Source organism: Orycteropus afer, unplaced genomic scaffold (assembly GCF_000298275.1).
Source record: "Orycteropus afer afer isolate SDZICR_OR568_19922 unplaced genomic scaffold, OryAfe1.0 scaffold00008, whole genome shotgun sequence".
Lineage (NCBI taxonomy): Eukaryota > Metazoa > Chordata > Mammalia > Tubulidentata > Orycteropodidae > Orycteropus > Orycteropus afer.
In genome coordinates, this window is record NW_006921595.1 from 14419318 (window position 1) to 14432676 (window position 13359).

The following is a 13359-nucleotide window of genomic DNA, read 5'->3' on the forward strand; positions in this document are numbered from 1 at the left end:
AGTATCACTATGGAAGTAGGATTGCCCAACCTTCCTTCCGAGGAGTGGCTGGTGGGTTTGAACCGCCAGCTGTCTGGTTAGCAGGCAAGTGTCTTAACCACTATGCTACCAGAGCTCAGCCAGTTATTGGCAAAATTAAAAACCATGACTAGAGAGATCATATGCAAAAAGGAAGCCATTGCACCACAATATGTATTAAGAATTATGCTTAAAACTCAGTCTTGAAGTTGTGGTCATTGTCCTGCCTGTTCTACATTCTTGTATAACACAGTCAGAGTTAGAAATGCCTGTACCTAGAATATTGTTATTTTCAAAACAAGAACATGAAATGACCAGTGAAGAATTTATCACTAAGTGAAAATATTCTAAAACATCTTCTAAACTAAAACTTTAAAAAGCAAAAATTCAAATAATGCCTAAATTAAGTGTATTAATTACACTTACTTTACTAATTACAATTACTAATTAATGTATTGTTGGTGTTTTAGATGAGGTTATTTTGCATTAGTCATTACCAAATTGCTCTCCCAGGAAATTATTCTCCATTAAAGGATGAGGAAAGACTTTTTTTACATTATTTCAGTTGGTTATATAAACTTCCTTACTTCTATCTATTGCATTTTTAAGTGGATTTTAAGATGCTGGCAGTTCAAACCCACCAGCCACTCCTCATAAGGAAGGTTGGACAATCTACTTCTGTAGTGATACTGCCTCAGAAACCCAAGGAGGGGTCGCTGTGATTCGGATCTGACTTGATGGTACATAACAACAACAACTTTATATTTTATTATATTTTTGCATTCTTGCCTCCACTTTTTCAGTGAAAAAAAAAGTTTTTCTTTATGCCTAAATTGCCTTCTAACAAGGCAAAAGTAGAACAAGGATGAGTGGAACTTTTTGCTGAAAATAGAAGTATCCACCTATTTCTGCTATCCCTACCTTGCTTTAAAGGCCCTGCTGGTGGTATCTTAGTTATTTTGTGGAGTTGAACAGAAGAATTTCCTTTCCTTTTTCATTTATAACTATTTGTAAAATGAGTAGCTCTTATTTTAGTGAGTAGTGACTGGGATCTTAAAAGCTTGCAAGCAGCCATCTAGATGCAACGATGGGTCTCTCCTCATCCAGACCAAAGAATGAAGAAAACCAAAGATTCATGGAAAAAATTAGTCCTAGCGACTGATACACCATGCAATCCACAGCCTATATGACTATGAGACCAGAAGAACTAGATGGTGCCTGGCTACCACTGTGAACCACTTGGAGGAGGATCTATGTAGGAGATCCTGGATAGAGAGGGAGAACAATGTAGAACAAAACTCAGAATCATTTGGGGGGGAAAAGTGGGTAGACCAGGTTTGCTGGTCTGAAAGAGCCTGGTAGAACCACTGAGACTCTGGCCCCTAGCTGCCCTTCAGGTCTGGAATTGAACCCCCATGCCTGTGGCTTTTAGCCAAACAAAAGACAGGCATATGAGTTGAACATTTACCTAAGGTAGATACACTCCTTGGAAATACACTCCCAATCATGGGAGAAAGAAGGGCTGTTTATGCACAGGGAGACAACTCAGGGCAGGAGTACATGGAGGAATGGACACAAGGAAGAGGTGTAACTATCAGGAGGAAGTGGGAGGAGAGCTGTTGCATTGGGGTAAATTGTAGTCAATGTCATGAGGCAAAGTATGTGAACTGCTGTATAGAAAGTGAATTTGCTCTGTAAATTTGCACTCAAATCACAATAATAAAAAGGAATAGCTTATTATAAGTATTTATAATCAGGTAGTACCATTTTGGTACTTGGGGAAGAATTGTCAATCTCAGTTAGCGTTTGCAGAACTTGTACTATCTACACAGCATTGTAGGTGGGCTCCATGGTAAAGTACCACACCATAAGTATATAAAAGATACTAAAGCAAAAGGTACATGAAATAAATGTATTTTTTAAGTATACAGCAGAGGACATAATATTTAAAAGTACATAATATAATGTATAAGGAGCTCTGCAATTGGTAAGGCATTTGGCTGCTAACCAAAAGGTTGGTAGTTCAAACCCACCAGGTGCTCCACAGGAAGAAGATAAGGCAATCTACTTCCATAAAGATTTACAGCCTTGGAAACCCCATGGGGGTTGCTACGAGTCAAAATCCACTCTATGACAGTGAGTTTGGTTTGTTTTCTAAAATAATGCACACTGAATCCTTAAGTATAGCAGGTGAACTATTAGTTAGGTTGGTCTGTTGCTACTTGCTTTTAACTAAGACGGCAAAGAGAATAAATAGCATAGCGAATACAAGGCATAACTGTTGCTTCTTGTCTCTTATCTCCCTTTTCTCCTCCCCCTCTTTTCAATTCATTGTCAAGCTGTACTCATTCTGTGTAATAATACAGCTCAGATCCTCCATGTCCCTTCAGCTCATGGCCTATTCTGAGCCCTTGTCATCTCTAGCCATGACAATAGCACTAGTCACCTAACTGGCTTTCTTGCTCTCACTCTTGTCCATTCTCCACAAAGAAACTCAAAAGGACTTTTGAAAATCATCAAAGTGCATCAAATCATGCACTTTCCTATTTAAAATCTTTCAGTGGTTCTCTGTGTTCTTGTGGTGTAGTAAATTACATACTATGGCTTTTTCTAGCCATAAGTCTTTGTGAACTCTGTGGTGGAATTTGCCATGAGCAACCGAGTAGCTCCTGATTGTTAAAGTTATCCACCTGGCATATTTCTTTCTGTTGGGAGCAGCACAAAGTAATTTCTGGGAAATTTGCTCTCTCTCAGATGTGTAGAATTCTAATGTTGGGATTGGTTAGTTTGGCCACTCTGCCAGTCTCAAAAGGAGCCCTCCTAGAGGCAGAAAGAATTTCTCATTGGTGGCTGAGAGATACATTCTACTAAGAGAGCAATGTGCTACTGAGACTACTGGCTGCTGAGTGAGACGGCCAGCTGCAGGAGACTGAGTGCATTTCTGAACTTGAATTGTAGTCTGGTGCTTCTGTAATAAACCCATAATCTGTGAGTTCTGTGTGGCCACTGCAACGAATTATTGAACCCAGCAGAGAGGTAGTGGGTGCTGCGGGAGGAACAGTTGGTGTTAGGGTTGGTGAAAGGGCTGGAGGAAGGCAGCATATCTGGCCTTGCAGAGATAGGCCTTGGGCTACTATCTTCCTCTTGTGGGGTTAGAGGAGGTCAGAAGCTATGGCCTCTCTGCCCGTTTGGCAGTTCTCAACTGAAAATCTAGGCTTACCGTGCTCAGTACTCTCTCCAGGCTTTTTCATATTCTCTCCTTCCATAAGTGGCTCCATCTCACCCTTCAACTCTCATCCCAAATATCATGTCAAGGAAGCATTCTCCCTGGCCTTTTCTCTACAGTGACTTTCCTCCCACTGTTAGTTTTTTTTCTCATTTCCCTGTTTGTTACTTTAAGACTCTTTTTGTTCTTTAATTATTCTGTTTTTTAAATTAAGAATATTAGTTGTAGGAGTACTTGTTGTTCATTGGCTACCTCCCCAGCTAGTATGTGTGCTTCATGAGGTCAGGACCTTGTCTGTCTTGTCCACAGAAGTCATCCCAGTACCAGGTACATAGTAGGTACTCAATAAGTATTTGTTCAAAGGAAAGAGCAAGTTGTATAAAGAGAAAAGTAATCAAATACTGTGCTTGGATAAGATGTGGATAGTAATATGTTTTAGTGTTTAGTATCAGTGTGAAGTTGGAGACTAGGAGGAAGCTAGAGAGTTCAGGGAAGACATTCAATTTTGTGGTGGCAGTGCCCCAGGCAATTCAAATATACAGCATTCTGCTTCTCTTATTATATGAAATGTAAACTGTCAGTAAAAGCAGTGCATATATATGTTTATTTATACTATACACACACACACACACACACACACATATAAGGAGCCCTGGTGGTTAGCAGTACTTAACCAAAAGGTTGGCAGTTCACACCCATTCAGTGGCTCCACAGGAAAAAGATCTGGTGATCTGTTTCCATAAAGATTATAGCCAATATAGGGCAGTTCTACTATGTCACAAGTGGTCACTATGAGTAGAATTTGTATATTGACACCTAACAACAATATATGTGGGAGCTCAGGTGGTGTAGTACCTAAGGCTAACCAGAAGGCTGACGGTTCAAACCCATGAACCTCTCCTCAGAAGAAAGACTGAGCAATCTACTTCTGTAGAGATACTGCCTCAGCAACCCATATTATGTGTGTGTGTGTGTGTGTGTGTTGTTGTTGTTAGGTGCTATTGAGTTGCCTCCAACTCATAGCGACCCCATGTACAACAGAACAAAACATTGCCCAGTCCTGTGCCAGCCTCACAATCCTTGCTATACCTGAGCCCATTGTTGTAGCCACTGTGTCATTCATCTTATTGAGAGCCTTCCCCTTTTTCCTTGACCCTCCACTTTACCAAGCATGATATCCTTCTCCAGGAACTGATCTCTTCTGAAAGCATGACCAAAGTAGATGAGATGAAGTGTGGCCATTCTTGCTTCTAAGGAGCATTCCAGCTGCAATTCTTCCAGGACAGATTTGTTAGTTCTTTTGGCAATCCATGGTACTGTCAGTATTCTTCGCCAGTACCACAGCTCAAAAGCATCAACTCTTCTTCAGTCTTCCTTATTCATTGTCCAGCTCTCACACGCATATGAGGCGATTGAAAGCACTATGGCTTGGGTTAGGCTCACCTTAATCTTCAAAGGGACATTTTTACTCTTTAGCACTTGAAAGAGGTCTTTTGGAACAGATACGCCTGGTGCAGTAGGTTGTCTGATGTCTTGACTGCTGCTTCCTTTGGTGTTGATGTATATAATTTTTTTTTTTTTTTTTAATATGACTTTTCATGTGAAATTGGTAGAAGCCTTCATATATACTCTAGCTCCCACTTTGGTGAAGGTTAATACTGATATGGAGCTATCTGGATGGAATTAGGTGAAGAAAAGTGTTGAGAAGTATTTTCATTGTCATTAAATTAATAAGACAATGTACATGAAAAATGCCCAGTGGTATTGTATTAGTTCATTTTTCATCTGAGTAACACAAAAATAGTGCTGATATTTACATGTTATGTGTCTACCTAAATTAATTTTTTCTGCCAAATTGCTATCTGAAAGAAAATTAACTGAAACATCTTTCTAATGATGTTACATTTGTTTAATGTTCTTTTCTTTCTTTCTTTTTTGTAAGCAGTTGAACAAGATGAAGAAAACAATGACAAACACATAGCTGTGACAGAAGCAGAAGGTGTTCCAGAGTCTCAGGTATGGAGAATTCTGTGACAGTCCATGTTGTACTCTGTCTTAGTGTTGAGAGTGATGGGACAGTGCAAGTGCACTCAAATGATGGGAGTTTTTACACTTTGTATTCTGTTGATGAAGTCATATTACTAGAAATAAAGTACTTAATTTTTATATAAAAGTGTTTCCCAAGAAAGTCCCTATTATGGATTGAATTGTTTCTTCCAAAAATATGTGTTATAAATCCTAACCACTATGCCTCTAGTTATAATCCCATTTGGGAATGGATTTTCTTTGTTATGTTAAGGAAAATGTTAATATGGGATGTGTTTGGAGTCATTCTCTTTTGAAATGTAAAAGGGACGCATTAAGCAAACAGATGGGGGAAGACAGGTGCCATTCCACCTAAAGATCACTGTGGTTGCCAAGGAATAGACGCCGAAGGGAGACAAGGACCTTCCCGCAGAGCTAACAGAGAGAAAGTCCTTAATTTGGGCATCTAGCCTCCTAAACTGTGAGAAAATAAATTTGTTTGTTAACACTTGTGGTATTTCTTTACAGTAGCACTAGAAACTGAGACAGTCTCTAATGTGCTAGTCATATTTCTAATTTGATTCTTGGAGGAGAGTCACATAGGGAGATGTATCCTCTCTGTCCCCACTTCCCAGAGAAAGCAAAGAAAAATGAATGGAAGACCAGGAGGAGGGGACACCCTTAACTTAGACCATCCCCTAGGGATGGCAGGGGAGAATCATCTAACTGATAGCACTACCTGCTAGGACTTGCCTAGTGTGATACCCACCTGCCAAAGATTCTGTGCCACCCCCAATATCTAAGTTATGGCATGGATATACTTTTGGTAGCAACTAACCTCCAAGTACTGTTGTAACATGAGGATACTGGACCTTCCAGTATTATCAGCTGTTAACTTCATATAAAAATAGAACATTTAATGATTTTTAACCTGGTTGACCCATTGTGTTTCACATTTAAAGTTCTAAATGTTGATTCTGGCCAGAATAATTGCATAAATGTTTTTCAGTCAAGATCTCACAGTTTGTACTGTTTTAATAAATTCGTATAAGTAATTATTTTGAGTAATATTGGAACTGTGTAATGCACACGTTTATATTGAAATTGTACTTCAGGTTTCCAAGCAAACCTAGGCAAGTATTCCCCAGTACAAAGTATTTGCCACTTTCTTTATGGTTTCTTAAATCATTAAATTATTAGTAAGTCAAACATTTCTAAATTTACCTGGTTGTTATTCTTTGTTTTGAACTCATTCTATAGAGGAAAATCTGTTTTAATGTAATTTTATTTCTCTAAAGGATACACAGGCTTTGTGGCTTTATTCAGTAATTTTGACCTAACCGTACATCTACAGACATGTAGAAAGCAAATGTGAATGGGTAGTTAGATCAGGAGTGGATTCTCTTTAGGGTTGCAAGTCAAGTTAAATTCACTGGAAGGTGTGGTTATGGGTGTTACAGACCCAGGCCGTGTAGGGAGGAAGAGAGCTGTTACTTGCAGCTGATGTGTTGGAGAAAGTTTGATTCTGCAGGTCCATGTATACGGATGTTTTGGGTAGACTCATCAGTAGGTTAAGTCATGTGAGGTGAACTTAAAGAAACTGAAACTTGCACAAATGCCGGGCAGTGTGTCTCCATATTTCTCTGTATACGTATATGTGTAATTTCACATAAAATGTATTTATTTGATGCCTGCTGTATATACATATAATTGATTGAGTACCTCTATGCCCATATGTATAAATAAATAATGTAAATGAAATAAATATTGCATTATTACAGTCTTTGCTTTTGAATATATTTTACACATGTTGAGTGGAAATTGATTTCTCATTCCTTCTCATTACATGGTGAGATATATTACTGTGGGGAAAATGTCCCTAGGCTGTTGAAAACTTTGGATGATCACTGACCCCAGAGAGACTGGACATTGGTGCCACCATAGTGTCCTTACAGCTCTGGACAGTGCCTGGCATGCTTGGTCTTCATTTCTGTAAAGTGGAGACCCTAGAAATCCATTGCCTCACATATAAAATGAGAGGGCGGAAAAGAAGAAACCCCAAAAAACCCCAAACCTTTGCCATCATTGATTCTGACTCATGACAACCCCATGTGTTATGGAGTAGCACTGTCATAGGGTTTCCTTGGCTGTAATCTTTACAGAAGAAACCCCAGTGGCACAGTGGTTAAGCACTCAGCTACTAACTGAAAGGCTGACAGGTAGAACCCACCAGCAGCTCCATGAGAAAAAGACCTGGCGATCTGCTTCCATAGAGATTACAGCCTAGAAAACTCTGGGGGCTCTGTCTGTTCTGCTCTGTTATGTGGGGTCACTCTGAGTTGCTTTGTGCTGCCAGCCTCTGGGTTAGTAATCAAGAGCAAACCATTGGCACTACCCAGGGACCTGAAAATGAGGGGATTTTCACCAAAAGATTTATAAAGTTTCATAAAGTCCCAGCATGGTGACTGAGGCCTGTAATAGTGGCATTTGGGGACTCAGTAAGGAGTCCTTGGGTGTTGCAAACAGTTAATGTGCTCAACTGCTAACCAATAAGTTAGAGGTTTGAACCCACCAAGAGGCATCTTAGAAGAAAGGACTAGTGGTGTACTTTTGAAAAATCAGTTATTGGATACCCTATAGTGCACAGTTCTACTCTGACACAAATGGGGTCTCAATGAATTGGAATCTGCCTGACAGCAACTTGGGAGCTCTGGTAGCGTAGTGCCTAAGGCACTTGACTGCTAACCAGAAGCTGGTGGTTCAAACCCACAAGCCACTCGTTGGAAGGAAAGTTGGACAATCTACTTCCATAGAGATTCTGCCTTGGAAACCCAAGGAGGGGTCGCTATGAGTCACAGTCTAATCCACAGCAGTGTTTGGTTTTTGGTTGGTTTACAGCAACTAGGCCAGTTTTCTGGTTGAGGATTAGTAATCGTGCCTTTGTTGTCACATTTTCCATCATGTGTATTTCTTGTTGTGGAGACTTCTTAGTTCTTTCTACAGTTATCCAAGGACTTGTTTGTCTCTTCAAATCAGGGAGTGCTTTTTCATAATTTTCTTTTTCTCTGTGAAGAAATTTGAGAAAATAAATACTTGCTGCCCTAAGATGAATATTACTATGTTTAGTATGAACTGTCTTCTGAGTTTTCCTAGAAAGTATTCTTCATATCTGTTATCTGTTTTGGAAATAGGTTGTATGTAATTGAGTAATGTAATATATGGTCCCAACTCATCAGGTTTTTTAATTCTGTCATTTGGAATTTTCTGTTGAAAATAGAGGGGGAGGTAAGTTTCCTCTGTTTTACGAACTTTTATTCACAGTGTAATTTTTAATTAAATTGCTATGTATTATGTAGTTATCAGTAAGAGTTTATCCAAATGCTCTGCATTTGACTATCATTCTGTTGGTGTGCAAGTCCTTTCATAAAAGGTGGTCTTGTTTACCTTTGTTTCTCTTCCCATAGCAATTTTTGCATGGTGTTTCAGAAAAGGTGATTTTTAAAGTTAAGGAAATGCAGTCAATGTTCTCATAAGCAAAACTGCTCTATTTCACATTTTGTCACATAAAGATTGTTCGTTTATCACCTGTGTGGCCCTTCCTAAGGGAACACTGTCCCAAGTTTCATTTTACTATAAAAGAATAGATACAACATTTTTGTGACTCCATTTATAAAGGAAACAGACTTTTCATTTACATTCATAACATTTCTCAAATACTGAAAATCATATGAATAGCTTTAATAATACATTACAGAGATTTTTTTTTTCGCTCTTAAGAGCAGTAGACCTCGAAATAAGACTCGTAAATAACTCTTCTGACAGTTACACATTAATCTTTTATTTTTCTTGGCCTAGCATTGTTAGGTAAACTGTTCATAATTAATTTCATAGAAATAAATAGATCAGCAATATGAAGTCTAGATCGTGGGTTGTTAGTTGTTTGGCTTCTCCTGTCATAAGAAAGCTCCCAAAATATATTAATAAATTCATGGATTTCTTGAATTAAATCACTAAATTATGGAGCTGTGAAAGGGATTCCCTGAGAACATCCAGGTTAGTGTGGTGCTTCTAAATAGGACTTCCCTTATAAATCATCTGGGATATATGGTCATCTCTCTGGGTTTCAAGTTCTCCAGAGAATGAAGCATTCATAACCCTCCTTCAAAGCCTTTTTTTTTTTTTTTTTTAATAGTTGTTATATAACGAGTGCTAGAGAATGGATTATCTTGTGAAAATACATCTAGAAAATATGTGGAAACCAGAATATGAAGAGGGCAATATACCTTTTTTTAAAAAAAGATATGAAGTAAATACAAAGCAATTAAGTTAATCTGAAACTCATTTTTTAAAGTACCAGCATTTTGGTATTTAAATTTTATTTTGTCAAGTGTACCCAAGTATCTGATTCTAACAAAAGTATATTTCCTCACAAAAGAACAATCTATATTTGGGATCTTAATCATGTGGCATGAAGGCTGTTTAGAGCTCCTTGAAAACTCAACTTCACACAGAAACCAAGAGCCCAGCCTTCTTAAATTTCCTCTGCTCAACCCCACACTTCTATTGCTAACACTATTATCAGTTTGTTTTTTTTTTTTAAATGTATGTGGGACCCACAGGCAGAAGGAAAGGCTGTATCTCTGAATCAGAATCTGTGGAATCTTATCCCAGTTGCATTGGGGCCCTGAGTGCTGAGAAGAGTTAACAGGTTTGCCTCAAATGCCAATTTATTTAGCTCTGTGATGTTCTACCCTGTGCACCTCAGCCCCCACACACCCTCTGTTATCCACGGAGGCCACACTGGGGAGCAGAGAGAGATTATCAGACTGAATAAACAACCACACAGCAGGTCCTGAAGATGCTGGGTAACGAAAGTATATTGAAGAAATCCGTGGGCCTCTGTCCTGCAGATGTCCCTGGGTAGTACAGTTAATGCTCTCAGTTTGTAACTGAAAAGATGGGATGTTCAGGTCTACCCAGAGGTTCACCCACAAAAATCAGCCATTGAAAACCCTTCGAAGCACAGTTGTACTCTGACACATGGTTTAGCTCTGAGTCAGAATTGATTTAACTAGTGTATCATGTAGGGATCGGAACTGCTCTTCACAGTTTGATTTTGTGCAAATCGAGTAACCAGTGAAGGCACTACAAAGGGCTAGACCCCTGTCCTTTTATTTCTGTTATCCCTATATATTGCTTCACCTTGTCACTCTCAAAAGGAACACTGGTGGTTCAGTGGTTAAGTGCTTGACTGCTAATGTTAGCATTTTGAACCTACCAGCAGCTTCACAGAAGAGACCTGAAGATCTGCTCCTCTGAAGATTACAGCCTGAGAAACCTTATGGGGCAGTTCTGTTCTGCCCTGTAGGGATATCATACATTGGAAATAGCATCTCAGAATACTAGTTTAAAGAAAAAGTGAGGAAAGCTTGCTGATTTAGTTACTTTATATAGCTCTTGTGAATTTTCAATATTTATATTCACAGAGACCTTTTTCAGTCCCACCTCTAAAGCTTGCATTTTTAATATTTATTTAGTTTGAGTTAGTGGTTTTTTATTTTATAAAATATAGGGACATTTTACAAATTCCTTCACCAGAAGATCAGATTATTCAAGAAAAAAGAAATTTGTGATGCTAGTTCAATAGAATTAAGTCCTGTGAATTCTTTTTTTCTTCTAAAAACTTATTTGTTTTTTTCCCAATTCATCTAAGAGTTATTAGCATATTATATAACATCAGGAAATAAGATGATGCACATTAATTGATTTCATAGATGAATTCATTGAAGTTTCAAAACATTTAGAGGATATTAATAATTTGTGATTAGAAATTCTCCCAAATAGTTTCCTTGAATTCTTAAAGGAGGATACTTAATACCATTGATGCTATTTTACCCTCTCTAGTATTGATTAAAATCAGAGTGTCTTTATGATCAGCCCATATTATTTAGCATTGTATCAAGTTATAGATTCCATTAAGATCCTGACAAACAGAAATACACCCTAAGGAAGATGGCTAAGATGGTAAAAGGGTCTAAAAATAAAATTAGGTGAGCCCTTTACTAATGCTTGACAATCTTAGTCCTTTTCCTCAGTCTGTCCTCCTCTTCCCTTAGGCCAGCAGTTGACAAACCATGGCCCGTAGGCTAAACCTGGCCCACCTCCTGTTTCTGTACATAAAGTATTATTGGAACACAGCCATGCCCATATGTTTATGTATCATCTCTGGTTGTTTTTGCACAACAGCTACAGAATTATGAAGTTGTCACAGAGACTACATGTCCTACAAACTTTAAAATGTCTACTATATTATCCTTTAGAAGCCCTGGTGGTGTAGTGGTTAAAGTGCTTGACTGCTAATCAAAGTGTCAGTGGTTCACACCCACCAGCTGCTCACGGAAGAAGGATGTGGCAGTCTGCTCCCGTAAAGATTTAGCCTTTGAAACCAAAGCAGTTCTGTTCATTGGGTCGCTGTGAGTCAGAATTAACTTGACAGCAGTGGGTTTGGTTTTATATGGTCCTTTACAGAAAAAGGGAGCTCTGGTGGCATAGTGCCTAAGGCATTTGACTGCTAATCCGAAGGCTGGTGGTACAAATCCACCAGCCACTCCTCTGAAGGAAGGTTGGGCAATCTACTTCCATAGTGATACTGCCTTGAAATTCCAAGGAGGGGTTGCAATAAATCAGATTCAACTCAAGGGCAGTGAGTTATTGATTGATTGATTGATTGATTGATTACAAAAAAAGTTACTAGCCCTTGCAACTTAGATGACTACTTCAGTCCTTCTTTTCTCATACCTGTAGCATCTTCTCTCCATAGTCCTTACTCTCAGCTAATAACTTGATTCTTATTTTTCAGGGAAATAGCACCATCAGTATAGAATTTCCACTGGCAAATATGTCAACCTGGGTGCATATGGGTACTTCACCTTCCTGCCTATTATAGTGGATGAAATATTCACGTTCATGTTTCTGTCTGAGGGTAGATCTTACCCTGCCTTTTCTACTCAAGAACATTACTCTAGAAAATGCCCCCTCTCACCTTTATCATCAAATTTTCCTCTCTACTGGGTGATTATAATAATGATATAAAAATACTGGAATAGCCATCATCTTAAACAGGTAACACTCTGTTTGACATCACTCTTCAGCTGGTATCCCATGTCATGGAGCAAATCTCCTCAAAAGAGTCATTTCCCATTCTCTGGTAATCAGGCTTTTGTCCCCACCACTCCAATGAAAACATTGTTTTCAAGGTCACTGATTACTTTTGTCAAATTCAGTGTTGGTTATTTTGAACTCATTAAGTATTTTAGCAGCATCGAATAGTTTTTCACTTGCTCTTCCTTGAAATACTTTGTTCCCTACTCTCCACATACTCCTACTTTGTTCTTCCAGTTGCTCCTCTTTGTCTCTTTTTCTGATTTCCCCTAATCTTCCCAATATCCAAACATTAAACCCAGTACCTGTATGTCTTCTCTCCCCTGTTTATATTACTTCAATGGAAACCTCATTTGGTTTTCTAATTTTAAATACCATCTACACAGTGATGACTCTCATATTCTTACCTCTAGCATGGACTTTTCTCCTGAACCTGCAGGCTGCCCACCCAACAACTTCATTGGAATGTCTGATAGACATTATCCTTCCAAACCTTCTCCCTCAGTCTTCCCAATCTCAGTAAATGACAGCTCCATCTTTCCAGTTGCTGAGACCAAATATTTTGGAGACTCTCACACAACAAAATCTGCCTGCTCTACCTTTGAAATATATCCGAATGCTAACCACTTCTCGCCATCTCCACCACTACCACTTCCAAGCTGCTTCCATCTCCTACACTGAGACCTATGTAGCTTCAACTACTGCCTTCTCCCTCATCTGCAACAGTATTTTGTCAACCCAGAAGTCGGAATGATCCTGCTAAAATATACGACATACTATTATAATCCTCTATTCAAAACTTGCCAAAGGATTCCTACCTCATTAAAAAAAGAAAAAAAATCCCAAATGTGAGTGACCAATATGGCAGCATTGAGGATGAGAAAGACAGAGAGAGTTACATGGGCAGTACAAACAACAAATATGAACCC

At 38.7% G+C, this 13359-nt stretch overlaps 1 protein-coding gene across 1 annotated transcript in view; it reads left to right on the top strand.

Annotated features, from left to right (window-relative positions):
* Positions 1 to 13359, top strand: part of RAPGEF5 (Rap guanine nucleotide exchange factor 5) — a 379123-nt gene that overhangs the window by 222709 nt on the left and 143055 nt on the right. The window contains exon 8 of the mRNA XM_042781600.1: positions 5187 to 5260. Coding sequence (XP_042637534.1) covers positions 5187 to 5260 — 74 coding nt within the window. The remainder of the gene's footprint in view (positions 1 to 5186; positions 5261 to 13359) is intronic.